The sequence below is a fragment of the Hyperolius riggenbachi genome, chromosome 1 (genome assembly GCF_040937935.1).
Source record: "Hyperolius riggenbachi isolate aHypRig1 chromosome 1, aHypRig1.pri, whole genome shotgun sequence".
In the NCBI taxonomy this organism is placed as follows: domain Eukaryota; kingdom Metazoa; phylum Chordata; class Amphibia; order Anura; family Hyperoliidae; genus Hyperolius; species Hyperolius riggenbachi.
The window spans coordinates 366,180,397-366,195,864 of NC_090646.1; the positions used below are offsets into that span (position 1 = coordinate 366,180,397).

Here is a 15,468-nt window from a genome sequence, read left to right on the forward strand (position 1 = left end):
TTAAACAAAAAAAAAATGAGTTTTACTCACCTGGGGCTTCCAATAGCCCCCTGCAGCTGTCCGGTGCCCTCGCGGTCTCCCTCCGATCCTCCTGTCCCCGCCGGCAGCCACTTCCTGTTTCGGTGACAGGAGCTGACAGGCTGGGGACGCGAGTGATTCTTCGCGTTCCTGGCCACAATAGCGCCATCTATGCTGCTATAGCATATATCATATACCATATATAGCAGCATAGAGGGTGCTAATGTGTCTGGGAATGCGAAGAATCACTTGCGTCCCCAGCCTGTCAGCTCTTGTCACCGAAACAGGAAGTGGCTGCTGGCGGGGCCAGGAGGATTGGAGGGAGACGGCGAGGGCACCAGACAGCTGCAGGAGGCTATTGGAAGCCCTAGGTGAGTAAAACTCATTTTTTTGTTTGACTTAAGTGTCCCTTTAAGTACCTCTTTACTTGGTAAAGGCAGTGAAAGTATTTTATGGATTAAGTGTGAAAACATCTCCTGTGGAAAAACTGAAGAGAAAAGCTAAGTGAATCAGGATCCATGTGTCTACATGAGGTGGAATTGTGTACACCACTACCGGGAAATAAATGCTTTTAGTAGCATGGAGCCTGCATGCATAGCTGTACAGATTTAGGTAAGCACATTATGCAGAGGATTTTTTAGTCTACTTCCAGTTGTAATAAATACAAGTTTCACGTATCAACATAATTGCTTTCAAAATTTGCCTTGCTCAGTTATGGGTTTGGCTAGATTTAAAAAGCGCACAAACATTACTGCATGTCATATCATTTACACGTTTTTGTGTTGGCATTACTTAAATACAAATTATGGGTAGGATAAAGAAAAATGTACACCCCATGTCTGCCCAATCATTTTTTTTAATGATGTCAGCTTATTGATCCTATAAAGCCATGGTCATGACGGCTCAGACACTCTCCTCCTCCTCTGTAGAACACGTGGCAAAGACCTATTATTCCTTACGGAAGAGCTCCTCCCCCACATTAGTATCTGTGAAGGGGGGTTGAGGGAGAAAGAGTCCTGTGACATTCGGACATCATGTAAAAGAAACCTAAGACATAATATGCTGCATGCCTTCTTCCACCCGCATTTGGAACATGGGCTTGATCGCCATCCTCTCCCGCCACTCCGTTTTCAGCGCTTTTATTTCAGCCAGTAATGCTATTTTGTGCTTCACCTGACCCTTGTTACATTTCAGTATCCAGGAGCACTCTGCACCTGTTCTGCGCAGGCACAGAATGCACCCAGCTACAAGATCACAACGAGGGTGCAGGTTGCATGTGCGCAGAAAAGCACAACTGGCCAAATTAAAAGAACTGAGAACAGGAGAACAGAGCGACCAAGGACAGTGATGGAGCCCACAATCCATATGGGGCTGGAGAAAGCCCCAAAGTATAAATCATGCAGCATATCATGTCTCAGGTACACTTTAAGTACTCATTTACAATTTTTTTATAATTATTTATGTGGATGTGCAGAGGCGGAGTTTGTGTTCTTTCCGTTCTATTTGTAGTACCATATTAAGGACGTGTTCAAAAAGCTACTTAAGTGGTCCGTACTAGAGCTGCTTTTCTGGTCCGGTTTCTGCATAATCGCATTTATACAGAATTTTAATACATGCTGACATGGAAATACATTTTAGCAGGAATAATAAGATGCTATAAAATAGTTTTCTATAACAGAAAAAGTGCTATTTGGGTTAAACATCAACCTAACCCAAAACAGCAACGCTAGCTGATCAAATACACACAGGCTCTTTTCCACTGAGTGCATCCTATTTGCTGATCACAATGACACTTGCTTTTTCAGGCACATTGCAGTGCTCCCTTTCACAGTGTGAAGCAAGTAGTAAAACAGGAGCACTGCAATTTGCTGGACACTGCTTGCTGCATTTGTGACGTAACGGTCATTCAGAGCAATTAAATGGGACTTTCCAACTGCACTAGAATCAGACCAAAATTTGTAAAGCAAGAGCAGAGGGAAAACAATTGTGTTCTCCCCTGTGCAATGACGATTTGTAGTGGAATAACACTCCATACACATTGATCGGATTGCTGAACTGCTTTTTGGTGATCGCAAAGACAATAATGTAAAGCCTGGTGCTCTGTTCCCACATGGGATGCATTTCATCTAAAATCGCAAACCTATTCTTTTGCTGTATTTTTGTGATTGAAATTCAGAATTGGACATTGCAAACGAACAAGAAAAAAAATCCCAAACTACCCACAGGGAATTTATGTGTGCATTTGCGCTTTCTAGTGGAAGGTTCTAAATGTTACTTAACTCATTACATCTTCCAGCTACAGATGTAAATTGAAATACATTTAATTTATAGTAGAGTATGTCAGGCAACACAAATACATGTGAAAGTGGGAAACTGTTTTTTTGTTTTGCTTTATAAGAATAAATACAGTCTATGGTCAGCAGACGTAAACTGCTTGGCATACTACTTGATCACTACACATAGCATCACAGTATGCTTTTTTCTGTCTTCTTTGCATTTTACTTCACTGAATGACGCTATACAAACCTTCACAGGAATTGACGGTTCTGAAAAGCACTTGCAAGATCAATTATATATTCATAATACCTCTTCATAAAAAATACACCATCTAAAAATAGTTTGTACAGTACTGTATGCAGCATGGGATGAGACATTTTGAAAGCAAAGCTCCTAATGTAGACTCTAACTGATATACTGACCCTTGTATGTGCCAGGATTTCTAGTTACATTAAAAACAAACAGTACAAATAGAATTAGAGACTACCCTAGAAACCTGTAGGCATAACCACATATATAATGACCCCACCATGGGCATTACGCTGGGAATCACCACAGTGCACTGTCAGCCACGTTGTATCGTGCTCATGTAAATGTCTTCTATAGAAATGTAGAAATCTACGGAGATACAACCCTGAATAAATTCAAATAGTTCATGGAAGCTGTAGAGGCATAGATTTCTCATTAGACTGATATTACATAAACAATATTAGGGATATTGTGGAAGAAGAGCTTTGATCTGCTTAGCCTCTTGCATGGAAAGACGATATGGGAATCCTGTTCCCACTTCTAATCAGTGTTTTATTTACTGTCCACCTGCAGATGTCACTAGTTCTAGCTTCCGTTATCATTCTGTGCAACAGAATCTCCCTTTGCCTCCTTGGAGCTTGATTTCTTTTGCTTCTGCTTTGACTTCTTCAGCATGTGAACCTATAAAACCGTGAAAAAGGTGCATTTTTAAAATTAAGGTATCAAAGTAATTGAATTACTACGTGCATACTATCTTGACCAGTGGTCCTCAAATTAAGGCCTGCGGGCCGAATGCGGCCCCCTGAGGCTTTTTTACTGCGCCCCACCCCCCCCCCCCCCCCCCCACACACACACACAAAGTGTATTACTTATATAATCGGTCCGCTGCATCTTCAAATATTGGTGACCCGCATATAGAATAGCAGTTCTGGCACCACCCTTCCACATGGAAGCCAGAAAGCAATCATTCGCTGGCTTCTGGGTTACTGGGTGGAGAGGGTGACTTGTAACAAGCATAATCACATATATTTTGGTCAGTGCTGTGCAGAAATGGTATGGTTCCTTTCCGAATGGAGGGTTGTACTGCATATGTTTCTACAGAAATCGTGCGTGTATGGGTGAGATTGTGCTGCAGGCTTTGGCAGGCCATTGGGTGACATTATGGCTCACATATGGCTTGCTATGTTAGGGTCGCAATATCTACACTGTGTTGGAGGGCATAATAGCTGCACATGCTGTAGTGGAGTGCATACTATCTGCACATGCTGTGCTGGAGGGCATACTATCTGCACATGCTGTATTGGAGGGCATACTACCTGCACATGCTGTGTTGGAGGACATACTATCTGCACATGCTGTGTTGGAGGACATACTATCTGCATATGCTGTGTTGGAGGCAGTAGCGTCCCTACCATAGGGCGGCAGGGGGCGCCCCGCACCAGGTGTCGGGCGCCCCAGGGGGTGTCATCAGGCCTCCCACAGAGGCCTGTGCAATGTGCAGGACAGGAGGGGGAAGCAGCACGGAAAGGAGAGGTGGCGGGGAAAGCGGCGGGGAGGGGGGCCGGACCCCCCACCTCCCTCACCTGGGTCCCCCTACTGCTGGCGCTTCCCCTCCTAATTAGCAGCAGCGGGCAGCAGCGGGCAAGAGGACTTACTCACCTCCTTCCTGCGTTCCAGGCGATGGCAAATCGCGTCATCGTCACGTCACGCTGGTCTCCGCCTTCTCCACCGCTCACTGTGCTTCCTGATTGGCGGAAGCACAGTGAGCAACAGAGAAGTCGGAGACCAGCGTCGCGTGAGGATGACGCTATGCGCCGCCGCTATCGCCAGGAGCAGGTGAGTGAGTCTTCTTCGCCGCTCCTGCCCGCTGCTGCTAATTAGGAGGGGGAAGCGCCAGAAGGAGGGGGACCCAGGTGAGGGAGGTGGGGGGTCCGGCCCCCCTCCCCGCCACCCCTCCTTCCAGGCTTTCCTCACACTGGGGGCAACTAAACTAGCTATACTGGGGGCAATTATACTAGCTATTCTGGGGGCAATTATACTAGCTATTCTGGGGGCAATTATACTAGCTATTCTGGGGGCAACTAAACTAGCTATACTGGGGGCAACTAAACTAGCTATACTGGGGGCAACTAAACTAGCTATACTGGGGGGCAGCTATACTGGGGGCAGCTATACTGGCTATACTGGGGGCAACTAAACTAGCTATACTGGGGGCAACTAAACTAGCTATACTGGGGGCAACTAAACTAGCTATACTGGGGGCAACTAAACTAGCTATACTGGGGGGCAGCTATACTGGGGGCAACTAAACTAGCTATACTGGGGGCAGCTATACTAGCTATACTGGGGGCAGCTATACTAGCTATACTGGGGGCAGCTATACTGGGGGCAGCTATACTGGGGGGCAGCTATACTAGCTATACTGGGGGCAGCTATACTGGGGGCAGCTATACTAGCTATACTGGGGGGAGCTATACTGGGGGCAACTATACTAGCTATACTGGGGGCAGCTATACTAGCTAAACTGGGGGCAGCTATACTGGGGGCAGATATACTAGCTATACTGGGGGCAGCTATACAGGGGGCAAATATACTAGCTATACAGGGGGCAAATATACTAGCTATACAGGGGGCAACTATACTAGCTATACTGGGGGCAACTATTGACGATTGAAGTGTTTTGTGGACAGGTCTGCCACACGATTGCATGCATTTTCTGGTCAAATCTGCTACATGATTGCATGTATTTTCTGGGCAAATCTGCCGACATGATTGCATGTATTTTCTGGGCAAATCTGCTGACATGATTGCATGTATTTTCTGGGCAAATCTGCCGACATGATTGCATGTATTTTCTGGGCAAATCTGCCGACATGATTGCATGTATTTTCTGGGCAAATCTGCCGACATGATTGCATGTATTTTCTGGGCAAATCTGCCGACATGATTGCATGTATTTTCTGGGCAAATCTGCCGACATGATTGAACGTATTCTTTGGGCAAATCTGCAGACATGACTGCATGTATTTTCTGGGCAAATCTGCCGACATGATTGCATGTATTTTCTGGGCAAATCTGCCGACATGATTGAACGTATTCTCTGGGCAAATCTGCAGACATGATTGCATGTATTTTCTGGGCAAATCTGCCGACGTGATTGAACGTATTCTCTGGGCAAATCTGCACACATTACGTGTATTTTCTTCAGAAAACCTGCACAATTATGTGAATTTTCTGGGGAAAGGGTCACCAAAACTTGGGTCCACTGTCTTTGCATTGCACTTTTAAAGGGAACCCGAGGTGAGAATAATATTGAGGCTGCCATATTTATCTCCTTTTAAGCAATACCAGTTGCCTGGCTGCCGTGCTGGTCCTCTGCCTCTAATTCTTTCAACCACAGACCCTGAACAAGCATGCTTGTTTCTGGTGTGATTCAGTTCACTACTGCAGCCAAATAGATTAGCAGGGCAACTAGTATTGTTTAAAAGGAAATAAATATGGCAGCCTCCATATCACTCTCACCCGGGTTCACGTCAAATTACAGTTAGCTCCCCCCTCATCCGGTCATGGCCACGCCCATTTGTTATAGCGCCACCCATTTTTTGCCCCTTTACTTTGGGGGGGGGGGGGTGTCTTATAATACCCAGCACCGGGTGTCAAATGCCCTAGGTACGCCACTGGTTGGAGGGCATACTATCTGCACTTGCTGTGTTGGGGGTGATACTATCTGCACATACTATGTTGGAGGGCATACTCTCCGCACATGCTCTGTTGGCGGGCATACTACCTGCACATGCTGTGTTGGCGGGCATACTACCTGCACATGCTGTGTTGGCGGGCATACTACCTGCACATGCCGTGTTGGAGGACATACTATCTGCACAAGTTCTGTTGGAGGGCATACTATCTGCACATGTTGTATTGGAGGGCATACTATCTGCACATGCTGTGTTGGAGGGCATACTATCTGCATATGCTGTGTTGGAGGGAATACTATCTGCACATGCTGTGTTGGAGGGCATACAACCTGCACATGCTGTGTTGGAGGGCATACAACCTGCACATGCTGTGTTGGAGGACATACTATCTGCCCATCCTGTGTAGGAGGGCATACTATCTGCACATGCTGTGTTGGAGGACATACTATCTGCACATGCTGTGTTGGAGGACATACTATCCGCACATGCTCTGTTGGAGGGCATACTATCCGCACATACTGTGTTGGAGGGCATACTATCTGCACATGCTGTGTTGGAGGACATACTATCTGCACATGCTGTGTTGGAGGACATACTATCCGCACATGCTCTGTTGGCGGGCATACTACCTGCACATGCTGTGTTGGAGGACATACTATCTGCACATGCTCTGTTGGAGGGCATACTATCTGCACATGCTGTGTTGGAGGGCATACTATCTGCACATACTGTGTTGGAGGGCATACTATTCGCACTTGCTCTGTTGGCGGGCATACTATCTGCACATGCTGTGTTGGAAGGCATACCATCCGCACATCCTGTGTTGGAGGGCATACTATCTGCACATGCCGTGTTGGAGGGCATACTACCTGCACATGCCGTGTTGGAGGGCATACTACCTGCACATGCCTTGTTGGAGGGCATATTACCTGCACATCCCTTGTTGGAGGGCATATTACCTGCACATGCTGTGTTGGAGGGCATACAACCTGTACATGCGGTGTTGGAGGGCATATTACCTGCACATGCTGTGTTGGAGGGCATACTATCTGCACATGCTGTGTTGGAGGGCATACTATCTGCATATACTGTGTTGGAGGGCATACAACCTGCACATGCTGTGTTGGAGGACATACTATCTGCACATGCTGTAGTGGAGTGCATACTATCTGCACATGCTGTAGTGGAGTGCATACTATCTGCACATGCTGTAGTGGAGTGTATACTATCTGCACATGCTGTAGTGGAGTGCACACTATCTGCACATGCTGTGTTGGAGGGGATACTATCTCCACATGCTGCGTTGGTGGACATACGACCTGCACATGCTGTGTTGGAGGGCATATTACCTGCACATGCTGTGTTGGAGGGCATACTATCTGCATATACTGTGTTGGAGGACATACTACCTGCACATACTGTGTTGGAGGACATACTACTTGCACATGCTGTGTTGGAGGGGATACTATCTGCACATGCTGTAGTGGAGTGCATACTATCTGCACATGCTGTGTTGGAGGGCATACTATCTGCACATGCTGTGTTGGAGGGCATACTATCTGCACATGCTGTGTTGGAGGGCATACTATCTCCACATGCTGTAGTGGAGTGCATACTACCTGCACATACGGTGTTGGGCGGCATACTATCCGCACATACTGAGTTGGAGGGCATACTACCTGCACATGCTGTGTTGGAGGGCATACAACCTGCACATGGTGTGTTGGAGGGCATACAACCTGCACATGCTGTGTTGGAGGGCATATTACCTGCACATGCTGTGTTGGAGGGCATACTATCTGCACATGCTGTGTTGGAGGGCATACAACCTGCACATGCTGTGTTGGAGGACATACTACTTGCACATGCTGTGTTGGAGGACATACAATCTGCACATGCTGTAGTGGAGTGCATACTATCTGCACATGCTGTAGTGGAGTGCATACTATCTGCACATGCTGTAATGGAGTGCATACTATCTGCACATGCTGTGTTGGAGGGGATACTATCTCCACATGCTGCGTTGGAGGGCATACAACCTGCACATGCGGTGTTGGAGGACATACAACCTGCACATGCTGTGTTGGAGGGCATATTACCTGCACATGCTGTGTTGGAGGGCATATTACCTGCACATGCTGTGTTGGAAGGCATACTATCTGCATATACTGTGTTGAAGGGCATACAACCTGCACATGCTGTGTTGGAGGACATACTACCTGCACATGCTGTGTTGGAGGGGATACTATCTGCACATGCTGTAGTGGAGTGCATACTATCTGCACATGCTGTGTTGGAGGGCATACTATCTGCACATGCTGTGTTGGAGGGCATACAAGCTGCACATGCTGTGTTGGAGGGCATACTATCTGCACATGCTGTGTTGGAGGGCATACAAGCTGCACATGCTGTGTTGGAGGGCATACTATCTGCACATGATGTAGTGGAGTGCATACTATCTGCACATGCTGTGTTGGAGGGCATACTATCTGCACATGCTGTGTTGGAGGGCATACAAGCTGCACATGCCATGTTGGAGGGCATACTATCTCCACATGCTGTAGTGGAGTGCATACTATCTGCACATGGAGGGCATAAAATCTGCACATGCTGTGTTGGAGGGCATACTATCTGCACATGCTGTGTTGGAGAGCATACTATCTCCACATGCCGTGTTGGAGGGCATACAAGCTGCACATGCCATGTTGGAGGGCATACAAGCTGCACATGCCGTGTTGGAGGGCATACTATCTGCACATGCCGTGTTGGAGGGCATACTATCTCCACATGCCGTGTTGGAGGGCATACAAGCTGCACATGCCATGTTGGGGGGCATACTATCTGCACATGCCATGTTGGAGGGCATACTATCTGCACAAGCTGTAATGGAGGGCATACAACCTGCACATGCTGTGTTGGAGGGGATACTATCTGCACATGCTGTGTTGGAGGGCATACTATCTGCACATAGTATGCCCTCCAACACAGTATGTGCAGATAGTATGCCCTCCATCACAGCATGTGCAGATTGTATGCCCTCCAACTCAGTATGTGCAGATAGTATGCCCTCTAACACAGTATCTGCACATACTGAGTTGGAGGAGGGAGGGGGAAGCGCCAGAAAGAGGGGGACCCAGGTGAGGGAGGTGGGGGGTCCGGCCCCCCTCCCCGCCACCCCTCCTTCCAGGCTTTCCTCACACTGGGGGCAACTAAACTAGCTATACTGGGGGCAATTATACTACCTATTCTGGGGGCAATTATACTAGCTATACTGGGGGCAACTAAACTAGCTATACTGGGGGCAACTAAACTAGCTATACTGGGGGGCAGCTATACTGGGGGGCAGCTATACTGGGGGGCAGCTATACTGGGGGCAGCTATACTAGCTATACTGGGGGCAACTAAACTAGCTATACTGGGGGCAACTAAACTAGCTATACTGGGGGCAACTAAACTAGCTATACTGGGGGGCAGCTATACTGGGGGCAACTAAACTAGCTATACTGGGGGCAGCTATACTAGCTATACTGGGGGCAGCTATACTAGCTATACTGGGGGCAGCTATACTGGGGGGTAGCTATACTAGCTATACTGGGGGCAGCTATACTGGGGGCAGCTATACTAGCTATACTGGGGGGAGCTATACTGGGGGCAGCTATACTAGCTATACTGGGGGCAGCTATACTAGCTATACTGGGGGCAGCTATACTGGGGGCAGATATACTAGCTATACTGGGGGCAGCTATACTAGCTATACTGGGAGCAGCTATACAGGGGGCAAATATACTAGCTATACAGGGGGCAACTATACTAGCTATACTGGGGGCAACTATTGACGATTGAAGTGTTTTGTGGACAGGTCTGCCACACGATTGCATGTATTTTCTGGTCAAATCTGCTACATGATTGCATGTATTTTCTGGGCAAATCTGCCGACATGATTGCATGTATTTTCTGGGCAAATCTGCTGACATGATTGCATGTATTTTCTGGGCAAATCTGCCGACATGATTGCATGTATTTTCTGGGCAAATCTGCCAACATGATTGCATGTATTTTCTGGGCAAATCTGCCGACATGATTGCATGTATTTTCTGGGCAAATCTGCCGACATGATTGCATGTATTTTCTGGGCAAATCTGCCGACATGATTGCATGTATTTTCTGGGCAAATCTGCCGACATGATTGAACGTATTCTTTGGGCAAATCTGCAGACATGATTGCATGTATTTTCTGGGCAAATCTGCCGACATGATTGCATGTATTTTCTGGGCAAATCTGCCGACATGATTGAACGTATTCTCTGGGCAAATCTGCAGACATGATTGCATGTATTTTCTGAGCAAATCTGCCGACGTGATTGAACGTATTCTCTGGGCAAATCTGCACACATTACGTGTATTTTCTTCAGAAAACCTGCACAATTATGTGAATTTTCTGGGGAAAGGGTCACCAAAACTTGGGTCCACTGTCTTTGCATTGCACTTTTAAAGGGAACCCGAGGTGAGAATAATATTGAGGCTGCCATATTTATCTCCTTTTAAGCAATACCAGTTGCCTGGCTGCCGTGCTGGTCCTATGCCTCTAATTCTTTCAACCACAGACCCTGAACAAGCATGCTTGTTTCTGGTGTGATTCAGTTCACTACTGCAGCCAAATAGATTAGCAGGGCAACTAGTATTGTTTAAAAGGAAATAAATATGGCAGCCTCCATATCACTCTCACCCGGGTTCACGTCAAATTACAGTTAGCTCCGCCCTCATCCGGTCATGGCCACGCCCATTTGTTATAGCGCCACCCATTTTTTGCCCCTTTACTTTTTTTTGGGGGGGGGGGGGGGGGGTGTCTTATAATACCCAGCACCGGGTGTCAAATGCCCTAGGTACGCCACTGGTTGGAGGGCATACTATCTGCACTTGCTGTGTTGGGGGTGATACTATCTGCACATACTATGTTGGAGGGCATACTCTCCGCACATGCTCTGTTGGCGGGCATACTACCTGCACATGCTGTGTTGGCGGGCATACTACCTGCACATGCTGTGTTGGCGGGCATACTACCTGCACATGCCGTGTTGGAGGACATACTATCTGCACAAGTTCTGTTGGAGGGCATACTATCTGCACATGTTGTATTGGAGGGCATACTATCTGCACATGCTGTGTTGGAGGGCATACTATCTGCATATGCTGTGTTGGAGGGAATACTATCTGCACATGCTGTGTTGGAGGGCATACAACCTGCACATGCTGTGTTGGAGGGCATACTATCTGCCCATCCTATGTAGGAGGGCATACTATCTGCACATGCTGTGTTGGAGGACATACTATCTGCACATGCTGTGTTGGAGGACATACTATCCGCACATGCTGTGTTGGAGGGCATACAACCTGCACATGCTGTGTTGGAGGACATACTACTTGCACATGCTGTGTTGGAGGACATACTATCTGCACATGCTGTAGTGGAGTGCATACTATCTGCACATGCTGTAATGGAGTGCATACTATCTGCACATGCTGCGTTGGAGGGCATATTACCTGCACATGCTGTGTTGGAGGGCATACAACCTGCACATGCTGTGTTGGAGGACATACTACCTGCACATGCTGTGTTGGAGGGGATACTATCTGCACATGCTGTAGTGGAGTGCATACTATCTGCACATGCTGTGTTGGAGGGCATACTATCTGCACATGCTGTGTTGGAGGGCATACAAGCTGCACATGCTGTGTTGGAGGGCATACTATCTGCACATGCTGTGTTGGAGGGCATACAAGCTGCACATGCTGTGTTGGAGGGCATACTATCTGCACATGATGTAGTGGAGTGCATACTATCTGCACATGCTGTGTTGGAGGGCATACTATCTGCACATGCTGTGTTGGAGGGCATACAAGCTGCACATGCCATGTTGGAGGGCATACTATCTCCACATGCTGTAGTGGAGTGCATACTATCTGCACATGGAGGGCATAAAATCTGCACATGCTGTGTTGGAGGGCATACTATCTGCACATGCTGTGTTGGAGAGCATACTATCTCCACATGTCGTGTTGGAGGGCATACAAGCTGCACATGCCATGTTGGAGGGCATACAAGCTGCACATGCCGTGTTGGAGGGCATACTATCTGCACATGCCGTGTTGGAGGGCATACTATCTCCACATGCCGTGTTGGAGGGCATACAAGCTGCACATGCCATGTTGGGGGGCATACTATCTGCACATGCCATGTTGGAGGAGATACTGTAATGGAGGGCATACAACCTGCACATGCTGTGTTGGAGGGGATACTATCTGCACATGCTGTGTTGGAGGGCATACTATCTGCACATAGTATGCCCTCCAACACAGTATGTGCAGATAGTATGCCCTCCATCACAGCATGTGCAGATTGTATGCCCTCCAACTCAGTATGTGCAGATAGTATGCCCTCTAACACAGTATCTGCACATACTGAGTTGGAGGAGGGAGGGGGAAGCGCCAGAAGGAGGGGGACCCAGGTGAGGGAGGTGGGGGGTCCGGCCCCCCTCCCCGCCACCCCTCCTTCCAGGCTTTCCTCACACTGGGGGCAACTAAACTAGCTATACTGGGGGCAATTATACTAGCTATTCTGGGGGCAATTATACTAGCTATACTGGGGGCAACTAAACTAGCTATACTGGGGGCAACTAAACTAGCTATACTGGGGGCAACTAAACTAGCTATACTGGGGGGCAGCTATACTGGGGGGCAGCTATACTGGGGGCAACTAAACTAGCTATACTGGGGGCAACTAAACTAGCTATACTGGGGGGCAGCTATACTGGGGGCAACTAAACTAGCTATACTGGGGGCAGCTATACTAGCTATACTGGGGGCAGCTATACTAGCTATACTGGGGGGTAGCTATACTAGCTATACTGGGGGCAGCTATACTGGGGGCAGCTATACTAGCTATACTGGGGGGAGCTATACTGGGGGCAGCTATACTAGCTATACTGGGGGCAGCTATACTAGCTATACTGGGGGCAGCTATACTGGGGGCAGATATACGCCCATTTGTTATAGCGCCACCCATTTTTTGCCCCTTTACTTTTTTGGGGGGGGGGGGTGTCTTATAATACCCAGCACCGGGTGTCAAATGCCCTAGGTACGCCACTGGTTGGAGGGCATACTATCTGCACTTGCTGTGTTGGGGGTGATACTATCTGCACATACTATGTTGGAGGGCATACTCTACGCACATGCTCTGTTGGCGGGCATACTACCTGCACATGCTGTGTTGGCAGGCATACTACCTGCACATGCTGTGTTGGCGGGCATACTACCTGCACATGCCGTGTTGGAGGACATACTATCTGCACAAGTTCTGTTGGAGGGCATACTATCTGCACATGTTGTATTGGAGGGCATACTATCTGCACATGCTGTGTTGGAGGGCATACTATCTGCATATGCTGTGTTGGAGGGAATACTATCTGCACATGCTGTGTTGGAGGGCATACAACCTGCACATGCTGTGTTGGAGGGCATACTATCTGCCCATCCTGTGTAGGAGGGCATACTATCTGCACATGCTGTGTTGGAGGACATACTATCTGCACATGCTGTGTTGGAGGACATACTATCCGCACATGCTCTGTTGGAGGGCATACTATCCGCACATACTGTGTTGGAGGGCATACTATCTGCACATGCTGTGTTGGAGGACATACTATCCGCACATGCTCTGTTGGCGGGCATACTACCTGCACATGCTGTGTTGGAGGACATACTATCTGCACATGCTCTGTTGCAGGGCATACTATCTGCACATGCTGTGTTGGAGGGCATACTATCTGCACATACTGTGTTGGAGGGCATACTATTCGCACTTGCTCTGTTGGCGGGCATACTATCTGCACATGCTGTGTTGGAGGGCATACTATCCGCACATGCTGTGTTGGAAGGCATACCATCCGCACATCCTGTGTTGGAGGGCATACTATCTGCACATGCTGTGTTGGAGGGCATACAACCTGCACATGCTGTGTTGGAGGACATACTATCTGCACATGCCGTGTTGGAGGGCATACTACCTGCACATGCCTTGTTGGAGGGCATATTACCTGCACATCCCTTGTTGGAGGGCATATTACCTGCACATGCTGTGTTGGAGGGCATACAACCTGTACATGCGGTGTTGGAGGGCATATTACCTGCACATGCTGTGTTGGAGGGCATACTATCTGCACATGCTGTGTTGGAGGGCATACTATCTGCATATACTGTGTTGGAGGGCATACAACCTGCACATGCTGTGTTGGAGGAGATACTACTTGCACATGCTGTGTTGGAGGACATACTACTTGCACATGCTGTGTTGGAGGACATACTATCTGCACATGCTGTAGTGGAGTGCATACTATCTGCACATGCTGTAGTGGAGTGCATACTATCTGCACATGCTGTAGTGGAGTGCATACTATCTGCACATGCTGTAGTGGAGTGCATACTATCTGCACATGCTGTGTTGGAGGGGATACTATCTCCACATGCTGCGTTGGAGGGCATACAACCTGCACATGCGGTGTTGGAGGACATACGACCTGCACATGCTGTGTTGGAGGGCATATTACCTGCATATGCTGTGTTGGAGGGCATATTACCTGCACATGCTGTGTTGGAGGGCATACTATCTGCATATACTGTGTTGGAGGGCATACAACCTGCACATGCTGTGTTGGAGGACATACTACCTGCACATACTGTGTTGGAGGACATACTACTTGCACATGCTATGTTGGAGGGGATACTATCTGCACATGCTGTAGTGGAGTGCATACTATCTGCACATGCTGTGTTGGAGGGCATACTATCTGCACATGCTGTGTTGGAGGGCATACTATCTGCACATGCTGTGTTGGAGGGCATACTATCTGCACATGCTGTGTTGGAGGGCATACTATCCGCACATACTGTGTTGGAGGGCATACTACCTGCACATGCGGTGTTGGAGGGCATACAACCTGCACATGGTGTGTTGGAGGGCATACAACCTGCACATGCTGTGTTGGAGGGCATATTACCTGCACATGCGGTGTTGGAGGACATACGACCTGCACATGCTGTGTTGGAGGGCATATTACCTGCACATGCTGTGTTGGAGGGCATATTACCTGCACATGCTGTGTTGGAGGGCATATTACCTGCACATGCTGTGTTGGAAGGCATACTATCTGCATATACTGTGTTGAAGGGC

General features: G+C 48.2%; 1 protein-coding gene across 1 annotated transcript in view; it reads right to left on the bottom strand.

Moving 5' to 3' along the window:
* Window positions 1-415: 415 nt before the first annotated feature.
* The window catches only part of DGKQ (diacylglycerol kinase theta), a 225,499-nt gene continuing 210,446 nt past the window's right edge, over window positions 416-15,468 (bottom strand). Inside the window, exon 23 of the mRNA XM_068234259.1 lies at window positions 416-3,225. Coding sequence (XP_068090360.1) covers window positions 3,130-3,225 — 96 coding nt within the window. The 3' untranslated portion in view covers window positions 416-3,129. The remainder of the gene's footprint in view (window positions 3,226-15,468) is intronic.